The sequence below is a fragment of the Sarcophilus harrisii genome, chromosome 1 (assembly GCF_902635505.1).
Source record: "Sarcophilus harrisii chromosome 1, mSarHar1.11, whole genome shotgun sequence".
Classification (NCBI taxonomy): Eukaryota; Metazoa; Chordata; class Mammalia; order Dasyuromorphia; family Dasyuridae; genus Sarcophilus; species Sarcophilus harrisii.
Genome location: NC_045426.1, coordinates 312,521,188 through 312,534,163, shown reverse-complemented (window position 1 = coordinate 312,534,163; position 12,976 = coordinate 312,521,188). Strand labels below are relative to the sequence as shown.

General features: G+C 35.4%; 1 protein-coding gene across 5 annotated transcripts in view; it reads right to left on the bottom strand.

Annotated features, from left to right (window-relative positions):
- GLYR1 (glyoxylate reductase 1 homolog) overlaps positions 1-12,976 on the bottom strand; it is a 38,203-nt gene that overhangs the window by 2,730 nt on the left and 22,497 nt on the right. For 2 of the 5 annotated variants that reach the window (XM_012542986.3, XM_031945065.1), the window contains exons 6-15: positions 11,096-11,182; positions 10,439-10,495; positions 9,747-9,797; positions 9,580-9,653; positions 5,253-5,352; positions 3,557-3,667; positions 2,714-2,815; positions 1,093-1,255; positions 578-757; positions 33-157 (exon numbers count right to left, since the gene is read on the bottom strand). In XM_012542986.3, coding sequence (XP_012398440.1) covers positions 33-157; positions 578-757; positions 1,093-1,255; positions 2,714-2,815; positions 3,557-3,667; positions 5,253-5,352; positions 9,580-9,653; positions 9,747-9,797; positions 10,439-10,495; positions 11,096-11,182 — 1,050 coding nt within the window. The remainder of the gene's footprint in view (positions 1-32; positions 158-577; positions 758-1,092; positions 1,256-2,713; positions 2,816-3,556; positions 3,668-5,252; positions 5,353-9,579; positions 9,654-9,746; positions 9,798-10,438; positions 10,496-11,095; positions 11,183-12,976) is intronic. The other 3 variants (XM_023497601.2, XM_003761728.4, XM_031945062.1) reach the window with 3 other exon arrangements.

Sequence of the window (12,976 nt, the reverse complement as noted above, 5' to 3'; positions counted from 1 at the left end):
CTTCTCAGAATAAGAAACAATCCTGAAGGTACCTCATTTGCTGCAGCTGCCATAGGAGTCGGGTGGTTGACAGAATCACCTAGTGCAATGGCTAATCTGAGATCCTTCTGGATATACTTCAGGTAGAAATCAGGTTTAAAGTTCCCTTGTAGGATATCTAGAAGGGAAAAAATAGAATTTTTTCAAAACCACAAAAACCTAAAAAAGGGGAAGAAAGGGAGAGGTAACTTTTGGTAAAAGTCATCGAAAAAATAAATTTCATCCAGAAAAATACACTAGCAGTTATATTATTATCGACAAAGATAACTATCTCTGTAACACACATCCTTGGAAACTTAAGAAACCGAGTGCTGGTTCCAAAATGCACAAGTTCTACCACTGAACATTTCTGTAGTCCCTCTTGCACAGAACAGTACAGAATAGTAAGAGATGAGAAACCTTATGAAGGAAGCATTTAGGCTTCCTTTACTCAATACAAACCAAGATCTTCAAGCTTAAGATGTTAAGTTCATTCACTAAGTCACAACAGGAGGATGTTTGACGTAAAACAGGAAGGAGAAAACGACAAATACTTTACTTTGGCACTTCTGATCCAGGAAGATGCTAGCCAGTTGTCCCTGATTGAGGATGTCAAGCAATGTCTGTTGAGACTGTCCTGTCACTTGGGCCAGTGTCAATCCTTCAGCTATGGTAGCCATGAAGCTTCCCTGGACCATATTCACAATCAACATCATCTTGGCTGCATTCCCAACCTCACCTGCCCAGGACAAAGAAACATGGTCACTTCACAAAGGACTCCTGTAATGGACACCCTCATCCCTATTCTGATAGCCATTCACCTGGACCCACCTCTAAACCCAGGGGAGGCCCCATTCACCTGCCCCTGACAGAACTTGTTTTGACCCTTCTGGACTTTTGCATCTTCCTCCTTCCAGGTACTGAGTGTGCAAATCAAAGGAAACCTTCCCACTGGGGGACCCAGGCAGAGAGGCTGTAATTGACGCTGTCATCAGTGCAGTCTACAAGGGTATATGGCCCAACCCAGAATCCAGGCCTGAAGTGGTGGGGCGGGCAGGCAGGCAGGCATGTTACCTAGAAAGAAGGAGGTCTTCCCCATTGCCTGGAAGCAGCTGCTGCAGTCTTCATATAAGCCCCTATCACCGGCTGCCAAGATCACCAACATCCCATCATTAGACAGCTGCTGATTTCCTGAGACTGGGGCTTCTAGAAATCGACCGCCCCTGGACACAATCACCTGGAAAGGAAATTCACAGGTTCTGAAGACTGTTCCTCCCACAGGTGTCCATGTAGGGTTGATGTTCTCTAGGTATAGAACACAATGGACAAGGGAAGATGGTAGAACCTACTGGAAAACGTTGCTTTCCCACTCCCACTTAGGCTTAATTTGTAAATGAGTTTGGGTTTTTCATTTTCTTCCCACACATGCATTTAGAGATGAAGGAACTAAAAAACTTGGCTAAGTTTGAGACCTCAAAGCTCAAAACTTTGTGCTATATGAAACGAGGCTGTGGCAGACATTACTTCAAGTGGAACTAACAAGAAACAAGAAAAAATACTGTTGTCCCACGAGCATTTATTAAAGCACCTACTAAATATAAAGCACAGTATTAGAAAGATGGATAGGAAGACAAAACAATAAATAATCCATGACCTCGAGTTTATTTTTGAGAGGGTGGGAGAGCTGTAAACAAATTGATATATACATAGTTATTTGAGGAAAGAGAAAACACTGGCAAGAAGGGGAATCGGGAAAGGCTTCCAATAGAAGATAGCATATGAGCTGAACTTTGAAAGAATCAAAGGATTCTGAAAGGCAGAGATAATGAGGGAATATAATCCAGATATCCCATACAAAGACATGGAAGATGGAATGTTGTGTTTAGGCACGAAGCAAGCAGAATGTGTGAAGGAGAATTAGGAGTCTGTATTTTATCCTCAAAACAAGAAGAGTCCCTAATGGTTCTTGAGCTGGGAATAAAATGGCCAGACATGTATTTTAGGAAGATGCTGGCAATTGTTTAGGGGATGGAATGGAGAAGGGAAAAAGGCCCAAGTCTAATTAGGAGACCTTTATTTATTCTGAATTTTCCTACTAAAATGAAAGCATAGAACAGCAAAAATTTCCCTAGCTTCAGTGCCATTTACTGTTCCTTATGGTCCTGTTTTTCACAAAAAATGCTCAAGGTGGCCAGTCACATTGTGACTGACTTCAACCATCCTCAAATAGAAATGTTTTACAGAGGTCAAGAGAAAATATAAAGGTTAGTGCTTCTGGAGGAAGCCATACCAATCTTCTGAACAAGTTTATGGAAGAACTGCTTTCATATATCTGGGCCAAGGAAGACAAAGATCTGAGGATTTCTAGAGTTTGTTCCCTGTGAAAATAAATACTTTTTTCTGTATCAGTTAAGAGAAAGCCTATTCAACCAAAACCTACATTTTGATAGATTATGACAGGATGCTTTTTTTTTGTATAGTCAATAGTTACAGGAACCAATGCTCTAGCCATTTAGGTAGCAGCTCTCCAAAAACAAATTGAACAATACTATTTTAAGGTTTCACTAAAATCAGATTAACGTTGTTGAATCACTTCTCTATGGACTAGTTTCTAGAGTGGCCAGGTGAAAGAGTGCTCATTCCTGACCCCATATTTCACTTAGGGAGGGTGGGAGAGTTTGCATTGGACTTCTACCTGGGCCAATTCAGTAACCGTGTCTGCATCCACCGTTGACATGTCTACATAGCATTTTCCAGGGCGGATCCCTTGAAGTACACCACTAGGGCCCAGCACCAGCTGTGGGAACACAAGGGAAAAGCAATAGCCCAGGCCCTCAACAGCCTCAAGGCCTGTTTCCTCACTCTTCAGATTCCAAATAATTTTTGACTCTCCATATCCCTTCCTCCCCCATAATATTAAAAGGAATATTGGTAAAGCCAGACCCAGACATCAGGCTGACTGTAGAGGCAAAGCAGGAACTGTGGAGATGTGGTGCACCTGTGCAATGTCTTCTTGAATGGCATTTGTACTATAATTAAACACAGTTCAGTCATGTTCCTATACTATCTTCCCAGATGTCTAGGGACTAAATAAATAGCCTAAAAAGGAAGAAAAGGCTTTGTTTACCTTTTTTTAGAGCTTTCCTTTATTACTCAGGTCTCAACCTTTAAATAGCTTAAAAAGGTGACCATTACCATTTAGGCAAATAGGAAACAAACAAATGGCTACCAAACAGAATATTTTGGCACACAGCTTATACGTATAATAAGAACAAGAATTTAAAGCATATAAAGAAAAACAAAGATTATTGATAATGGAGATATCAGAGTTCTAAACCTCTGATTTGAGATAAAAGAAGTTCGTTTACAAAAACTGAGTCTATTTTATGCAAATCAACTTCATACAAACATAACTAGGAGATATGAACTTGAATTCCTTTAGTTTGATGTACACTATTTTCTGAATGGGAAAAGGACAAATGGCCAATCTCTCACAAGAGAGGCAACTACAGAGAGAAAAGAGGGTTATGATCCTTACGTCCTTAGCTGCTTTGGGATCCGACACACAGGCGAAGGTGATGTCACAGGTGGAGACCACTTCAGCGGGGGTTCTTCCCAGACGGGCCCCCTCCTGGATGAACAAATCACACTGCAAAAGTCACAGATCCAAACGTAAGGAGAAGGTAGCATATAACAAACATGCCCTCTAGGTTTTATGACCTCTGATTGCCTCACCTTATCTTCAATGGCCCCACACAAGGCAGATGGCTTAAGGGTTCACTCTGTCAATGATAGCATCTGACCAGCGGCTGAAAATATCACTAATTAAGGAACGGTGACTTCCTGACTAGATTATAAATGAGAATAACTATGTCTCTTATAAATGAGAATAACTATGTCTCTTTTAACTAAGTTCAGTGCTTTAATTATAATAGGTGGTTAAATGTTTGGTGCTATTGCTAATCTGTTTAAAAGGGTGAAAGGGGAACAGTTGAATCCATTTTAGCATATTATTAAGGATGAATCCAGTGGATCCAGTGTGGCTGACGGCAGCAAGAACCTCATGATGAATTGTGGAAGGTTTTGTAGTCAATTCTGTAGTACATCAGCTCTTGGGGAGGTTCTATCCAGGTCTCAATAAATGTACCCCACAAAAGACAAAGTACTAACAGTCTCCTCTTTTTGGCTTGTTGGAGGAGTGGGGGAGTGTCAGAATAAGTCCAGCAGCCTAATTCAAAGTGTCAATTGTGAAAATATGGCTCCTAATTACTTTTTATAGGTCCCTTCTAACTATTCCAATGCTTTCATTTGGTTACTGTTATAAAATCATACATTTAGAATAGAAAGGATACTATAGACGAGGAAATTGAGGTCTAGAGGTTAAATGACTTGCTCAGCATTACAAAGATACTAGGTTCCATTAGTTCTTTCATGTTTAGGGAAGAACTTGGAACATTACTCAAATGTTTCATCATATCTCTTCCTGCTCAGAGATCTCTGACAGTTGCCTATTGCTCACTATAATTTACACTATTTAGCCTGGCTTTCAACATTTGCCATCATTTCCTTTCCAGTCACTTATTATTTTTCTTTTCTTTTCTTTCTTTTTTTTTTTTTTTGCTGAGACAATTGGGGTTAAGTGACTTGCAGGGTCACATAGCTGGGAAGTGTTAAGTGTTTGAGGTCAAATTTGAACTCAGGTCCTTCTGACTTCAAGGCTGATACTCTATCCACTGCACCCACTTATTATTTTTCAACACAAATATGGCTCTAGTCAAAACTAATGTCCAGATCAAAACTGTTCCTTTCTATTTTCAACATTATCTAAATCCAAAATTTCCCTTCATAAGCTTTGCCATAAACTCCCTCTCCCTCCCAGGAGCCCTTTCCTGATCAGCCCTATCTTCATTCTGTTTGCTTATTCATCCCAAATTCTTTCAACATTCAACACTGTTTGCAACATTTTAATTTGTTAAAACATTTCATATGTGAACATTCTGTTTCCTTATCAAGATCGTAAGCTCTTGATACTCTTTTCTCAACTATTCTGCTGTGTATAATTTCATGGAAAAAAAAAAATAGCATTACTACATGCCCAAATCTGTGTAGGGGTGCAACTATGTTTCAAGTTTTGTTCCAGGCAGTGCTCTCTTTACTGAAAGTTTGGTTCGATCTTTAAACAGTATCTTGCCTCCCCATCCTGACCTCTAGTCCCACTGGCCACAAATCCTTACTTTTTCTGCTGTCCGGTTCCATACAGTGACTGTATGACCCATTTTTAGTAAATTGGAGACAATGCCACTTCCCATGAGGCCAAGGCCCAAAAATCCTATCCTGCAAAGAACAGAAAAGTTAGTATGTGGGAAATTAAAAGTATGTATTTATATGTACATATATGTATATACATACACACATATACATATGTGTGCACAGAAGAACACTCACAGTAGAGCAAAAATAAACAACACTGCTGAGGAATAAATTTAGGTCACTAGATCTTTAAACTACTCAACACACTAAAGTAAACAGGCACTTCTGAGTCTTTGACATATAGAGAACAGTGGGGACAATGTGATCAGTATGACTTTGGGTAAGGATAAAGTTTTCTCCTATTTTGCTAAAGGGTCAAAGTAACCAGTATATATATATTCTATGTTTAATTTCTGAAGCAATTTCCTTGATTGAACCTTGAGTGTTAGCCTTCCATATGCCACTTTAAAACAGATATTCCTAGGAGAAAGATATTTCTAGGTTTTAAATTACTTTAGGAAATCTTTCTGCAATGGATACTCATAAATATAATTTCTTCTACTGATACGGATACTTTTTTTGAATTGGTAATTTTTTTTGTTTTCTTTTATATTTCTTTTGCATTTTCTATTTTTCTTATTTTTTTTTTAATAAAATAAATTTAAAAATAAATCTTTTTGGTTTGAACGTTTAAATATCCCCAATCCAGAAGCTACTGTCCAAATAGCTCTTCTCAAATTTTACAAAGAATCCTAGAACTAGAAAGGATCTTAAGAGAAATATCTAATCAAACTATTCTGCCTAATCAATGAATGTTTTATACAGCTCTAACAAAAGGTAATTTTCAGCTTCTAAAAACTTTCAGTGAGGAGGAACTCATTACCTATTAAGACAGCCTATTTTGTTACAAGATAGTGCTCATTGTTAAGAAGTACACCATTTTAGGCTAAAATTAACTTCCCTGTAGCTTCCAACTGGTTCTAGAGATTCTAGTTCTGCTTTTGCATATAATTGCCCTTTAAATGTCTGAAGACAGTTATCCTGGCCTACCTATGTCTTCTAGTCTTCAATTAAATATTCTTTGCTTCTTGAACCAATCTTTTATGAAATGACAGTTTCAAAGTGCACTCATCATTATAAATGAGTTCTAAATATATCATGTTCCACTAAAATGTGGTATCCAGAACTGAACAAAATATTTCACATACTGAGCTGATACACTAGCAAAATCACTATTTTTTTTTTTTTTAAACAACAATTGCTATCTGGAAATAAGGGCATATAAAGCTGTGCCTTTTCCATTTTGAGATCAAATCTTCTTTGCATTTACATATTTGCCTTTTCCCTTTCAAGAGTCAATTCCTCCTTCTTGGCTTTGCCTCTGGAAGTTTTTCGAACTTGAGAGAGCTCTAGCTCTCAAATTCACTCTAACAACTTTAATTTTTAACTTTTCTCGTTGACTTTTCTACTCTTATGCTCTGAATTAGAGTTAAGGTAAGTATGTTTGTGGAATCCAATCCACTTTCTTTTGGAACCCATTGTTCTTACTAAATCCTATCCCATTTTTCCATAACTAGCCATATCTAAACTGTTTTTATTGGTAATATATACTTCTTGTCTCCAATTTCTTATCTTACTTATTGTTTAACTTCTTTACCTGGCCTTTAGCTTCATTACTTTTCTAAAACTGGTCTCACTTCCCTACCTAGGGTCACCAATGATTTTCTCTTGAGCTAGTTTCTTATCTTCCCTATTTTTTTTAGCTGTATATAATGTGGCTAACCACTATTTCTTCAATGGCTTCTTTTCTGTGATACCTTGTTTCTGTGATGCTCATTTCTCCAACCCTATTCCATCTTTCTTCCAATTCATTTTTATTTTCCTGCTCTTTAACTGAGTGCTGATCAAGGTTTACTTCTGGTCTCTTGGTTTTTCTCTTTATTAATTCCTTTGGGAAGCATTCATCTCATTTTTAAAGCTACCATTTATATGCAGATATTATTCAAATCTAAATTTCCAGCTTCTACCTCTTAGCTTACTACAAATATTATATATCTCAGAAAAAAACCTTTGTCCTGCTAGTTGAAACTTATGTTGAAAGCTTAATGAAGTATCTTTTTTTCAAGAAAATAGCAACTCCTCCCTTCTCCTTATTACCAATATCCAAATGATAATCATCTTGCTAATTCCTCTAGTCTTTCAGATTCATTATTTCCTTTTCATTCAGATAAGCCACCATTTTAGTCCAAATCCTTATTATCAATTATACTGTGTGCCTAAACTATAATAGTTATCATCCTACCTGATTTCTTTGCATGTCAAAGTAACCAATATACAACTCCCACAATATTTTCTCAAGTACTGTTTTCACTTTTTACTTCCTTGCTTAAGTGCCTACAATATCTCATCTTTTTAGTAAAAGAGTCAACTCCTTAAGCTACTACTTAAGGTTGAGAAGAATGAACCATTACCTGCCCCCTATTCTTTTAAAATAATCATCACAAACTCAAGACATACAAAGAGCACTAAGAAATAAACCAAATATGTAATACATCTTTAAATACAATTCTAAAATTCAAGCCAATTACATTTTAATTAAAAAGTTAAAAAAAATTTATGGTTTCTCTTCCAAATCTGCCTGTGTACCTAAAAATCTCTTTTAAAATAACTATAAATGTTTATGTTTTTCTTCTTTTGCTGACCCATTATCACTTCATATACATCTTTCTGAGACCCCATAGTCCTAGTGTTCATTTCATAACAATATAACAACTATTACTATGCCATAATTTATTCAACTATTCATTCCTCAACCATCGGGCATATATAAGTTGTTCACAGTGTTCTGCATTATGAAGTATATATTTTTGGGTTGCTATATCTTTGTATTTCACTTATTTGGGATTAAGTCTCAACAATGGGACTAGTCTGAATCCAACTGAGTTCTTGTATATTACCAGACCAACGCAAACCTTTTATAAAGCATACTGACCTACCAGCAATGTGAGGTACCTGCTTCCTTGCATTTCTGATCATACAATTAGAAACAATAAAACAATTTGATGAGAATAAGGTGGTATTATATGGTATAAGATGATCCCCTAGTCTGTTCAGTTCCCTATTTTATCACTTCTGAGTACAGCCTCTTTACTTAGTTAGTTGGATCAAAAAATACTTATAAAATATTCTGGTTTTGTTTTTTATTTTTTCCCTCTAAAGAACAAGGTAAAGGATGAGTTAGGAAAGGGTACAGTATTTGAAAGACAAACTTGAAAACTCAGTGTAAACACTTTGTTCAGAACCATTTATTTTTACTGAAGTCCCTGATTTCTAGACTAAATATATTTTAAAATACAATCCATATGACCCCTTAAAAGGCAAAATACTAGTTCCAACTCCCAAGGTTCAAACATGATCTGAGCAGATTCTAAGCAATTTTATGTCTTAAAGCTTCTTCTGCCGGAGAATCAGAAAAGAAAAGCTAGGACACTGAGGCACAATGGAAACACGTGGTAAAAGTAGCTCCATGCCAGAGATTGTCATTTTCCTCACATCTTAGCTTTCTATCCAACTTCTTCAGATTCTCTTTCCGAAACCAGGGTTTACTGATGTTTCTATTAGGAATAAGCTTAACAAGTGCTTCAACCAAAACTTAACATGAATCAGTTAATGAATGACCTCTCAATATGCAATCAAATATTATTTAATAATTTAGTTTTGACTAAATCTCATTTTAAAAGTGTGGGATATTAAGTTCTTTGCTCCATTAAAAAAAGATAGATCCGATAAAAATCTTACTATCCAAAATATACAAAGAAATAATATATATAACGTTAATAGCTAGATTCCACTAAGTGGTCCACAAAGTGAACAAAAATATGAGAAAAAAACAATAAATCTTTACATGGGCAAAAACTTGGCCTCATAAATAATGAAAAATTTAAACTGAAATAGCTTATTTACATTTCTGAGATCTCTGTAAGTCATAGTCTTAAGAGAATTGCCTAATACACTAAGAGATAAGGTTGCTTGCCCAGAATCACATATATTTGTATAATTATTCAAAATTAAGTATGTGGGCTGTGTCAACATGCAACAATATAAAAGGATTAAAAAGAAGCAGACCAAGTTATGTAATTGCTAAGTTCTTGGGTAAAAATACATGAATAAGACTGGAAAATAATTTGAATCATGTAGGGTTTTACATTCAACAGATTAATTTTTTTCTTATAAAGTTTTTCAGTTCCTAATTAAAGAATAATCATAAAACCTTGGTCAAAGCCAAGGGAGCATGCCCATAAGGGGTTATACTTTTTGTCCGTGGGAGTGATGCTGCCATTCACTGCTGTGCTATCTGCTGCTTGGATAGACGTGGATCCAGTTTCCTAGGGAATTAAATGACAGGGTCATGAAGTTAGAATGCTCATGATAAAATCCCCAATGAAACAACAAAATTCAAAGGAGAGAAATCTGCATACCTCTTCACATACTTTTAACTTCTTTGTAATTGCCTGATAACAGACAGCTGGCTATCAAGAGAAGAAAATAATCATTTGTTAAAACAGACTATGTCCATGATAGAACCAATTTATCAACTCTTTAATCTTAAGAACAAAGGGAAGCATAAAAAATAAAGAACAAGAACCCACCACTTGGAGTCATACCCTGAAAATACCTACTAAAACCATCTCTCCCTCCAAATTTTCAAAGTATTTACACTACAACACTCAAGACAAAAGCTCAGCAAGCTGCATATAATTATTTAATAAGTAATGTATGATACTTTTAGACTTTGTGGAGTAAACAGTAATCATGTAATTTATTTGATTAATGGTAAAAATATGGCTTTTGAGTGTCACAGATTTACATATATAGATCAGTTCTAATGAACCCCCTGATCAACTCAAAGACAGAACTGGCTAAATCAATTCAAACAATCCAATATTTTTGTCTACGTGAATAATCTTTCAAACTGTTTGCTTTGCCAAAATTACATATGGCCTAAGTGAACCCTGAAAAATAACAGGATAATAGAGTAGCTCCTATGAAGTATTATATGACATCTTTAGTCTGTTATTTTATTCAGTGTTGACTGACCTTTTGCTAATCCTCTCCCACACAGTCTTGTCCCTGACAGACTGAAAATCAATAATTCTAAAGATCAACTCACCTTCTCTGTTTGGCTGAGCAGAAAGTGATGGAAATGTGGGTCCCCATCTTTTACAGGCTGAAATCAGAAAATGACTAAATAAGAAACAGTTTATCTTCCATGGAATGCACCATCCTTTTGCCTTTCCTAAGAAACCTCTTTTATTTTGTCACCTGTTTGGGAACTATATTAAATGTCCATTCCAACACTCTTATAAAATGAATACACACTCAGAAAATATATGCAATAATTGCAAAAGAAAAGAAATAAAGGATGTTTATAACCCAGGATTTATCTAATCTAAGAATATTTATGCATCTGTATTACAAATTATTTAGATTTTTTAAGATCTCAAGATATACCACAGTTAGATCAGGCAACAATGGAAGTTTTTTCTTAAAGGATACCTCGCCCTGAATGGCTTAGAGAGTCATCTCTCTGAAAAAGGTAGAAATCATCACTTATTTCTTAATATGTCTTCCATTTCTGTGATTCTGTGATGTCTTTTGGAAGTCAATAACTTCCTTAAATACAGAATTCTGTCTTGTATTATTCCCCCAGGAGTCAAAGATGATAATGCCTGTAGGAATTCTAAGTACATTCTTTTGAAGTTTATTAGAAATAGGAAACTTCTTCTGAAACTGTTGAAATCAGTTAAAAGAAGGAGCTAATTATTACCTCGCTTACACTTGGTTGCCATTTAAACCCAGCCATTGTTCCTGCCACCATTCCTTTCACTGTACTGGATTCTGGAATTGTAAGGTCCTAAAGGAAGAAAAGCCAGATTGGCAAGATGCTGCTGACAACCTCAGTTATAGACATTATCTACCCATAATTAGATAAGCTTTATAACTCATATAAGATCCAACTGAAACAAAATAGTTAAGACAAAAGAGAAACTTTGGACTAAAGGAAAGATTTTTATTTGGCCATAAAATCTTGACATGAATAACACCTATCTTAAAAAGAGTTTGTAGTTCACTTTGTGAACTACAAAGTGGCATAATGAGCTATTATAAAGAGAGAATGAACTATTCTCATCAACAAAAGGAATTGCAATTTTCTTGTCTTCATTTCTAAAAGAAAGTAAAATGCATTTTTCTGCCAATATATCACAAGAATAGTAATGATAAGAAAAAGGAACAATGGATTAAAATAAAACCAACCATCAACAGTAAAATAACAGTGGAAAGAATATGGGATTTGGCTATAGGGAATCTGCCCTGACTTGGGGTGACTGTGGGCAAGTCAGAGTCTATATAGGCCTCAGTTACTTCATCTATATTATGAGATTAGTCAAAATCATTTTTTAGACCCTTTTAGCTCTAAATATGTAAATATGAACTATTCTGAGTTGAACAGTGACATGGAAAATATGAAACAGTTAATTTACAAATTATTTAAAATAGTGTTTAGTTTTAAAAGATGTTTCTGTAACAAAGGAAGTCATGGACAAGAAAATTCCCATATGCAAATATAAAGCAGTTATATATTATATAGCAGCACTTTTTGTAATAGAAAAAAAAAAAACTGGAAACAAAAAGCAGCACTTTTTGTGATAGGGAAAACATGGAAAGAAAAAGCAGATGCCTATTAATGGAAGAACAGCTAAATAAATTACTGAGCCTGAATGTAAGGGAATATTACTGTGCTGTAAGAAATGATCATGTGATGAATACAGAAAAATAGGGAAAGGTCTATACAAACTGCTGCAGAATGAAGCAAGCAGAGCCAAGAAAACATTATAAACAATGATTACAATAATGTAAATGGAAAGAATGACCACACAAACACACACAATCTAAAGAGAATGTAGGCAAAATAATAAAGATCAGACATGACTTAAAAAAAAAAAAAATGAGACTCTTCTCATTCTTTGGGGAGGTGGAAGGTCCACAGGTGTTGTATTGTGTACATGTAGAATTTGAAATAGTATCAGTTATAAATTTTTCTTCTGTCTTTAAAAATATTTTTTTCATAGGGGATGGGTCTCTGGAAGGGGAAGATATATTGGAGAAAACTATCATGATGTAAAAAAAAAAAACCCCACAAAAGATGCCAATAAAAATATTTAAAAACAACAAGAGTCAAAAGAGTCAATCAAAAACTCAAAGCTCAATCGTATATTATAATGACCAAGTTTAGCCCTGTGAGAAAAGCTGAGAAAATGCATTTCTCTATATAGCAGTGGAAGAGAGATTATGTGGAACATCTAGTATTCTGCCTGATATGGTCTGTATCTTAGTTTTGGTATATTTCCTTTCTCTTTTTGAAAGGATGGTTCACTAGGTAGGAAAGGATATAGATACAGTTGAAAAGGAATGTCATGTAAAAACATCTTTTTAAAAGATTGCTACATTTTAGTTTACATTTTTGATATCAATATTTCAAAATAGAAAACTGCTATTATAAAAGTCTAGCTAACTAGATTCTCTCATAGCTTTCTTCCCATGCTCAGTATTTCTTCTATACTCACTCTATGATAAAACTGTGTATTCCGAGGCTGATACAGAGTATGAAATTAGTAGAGGTGCAAACTTGCTGATTCAAACCTTTCCC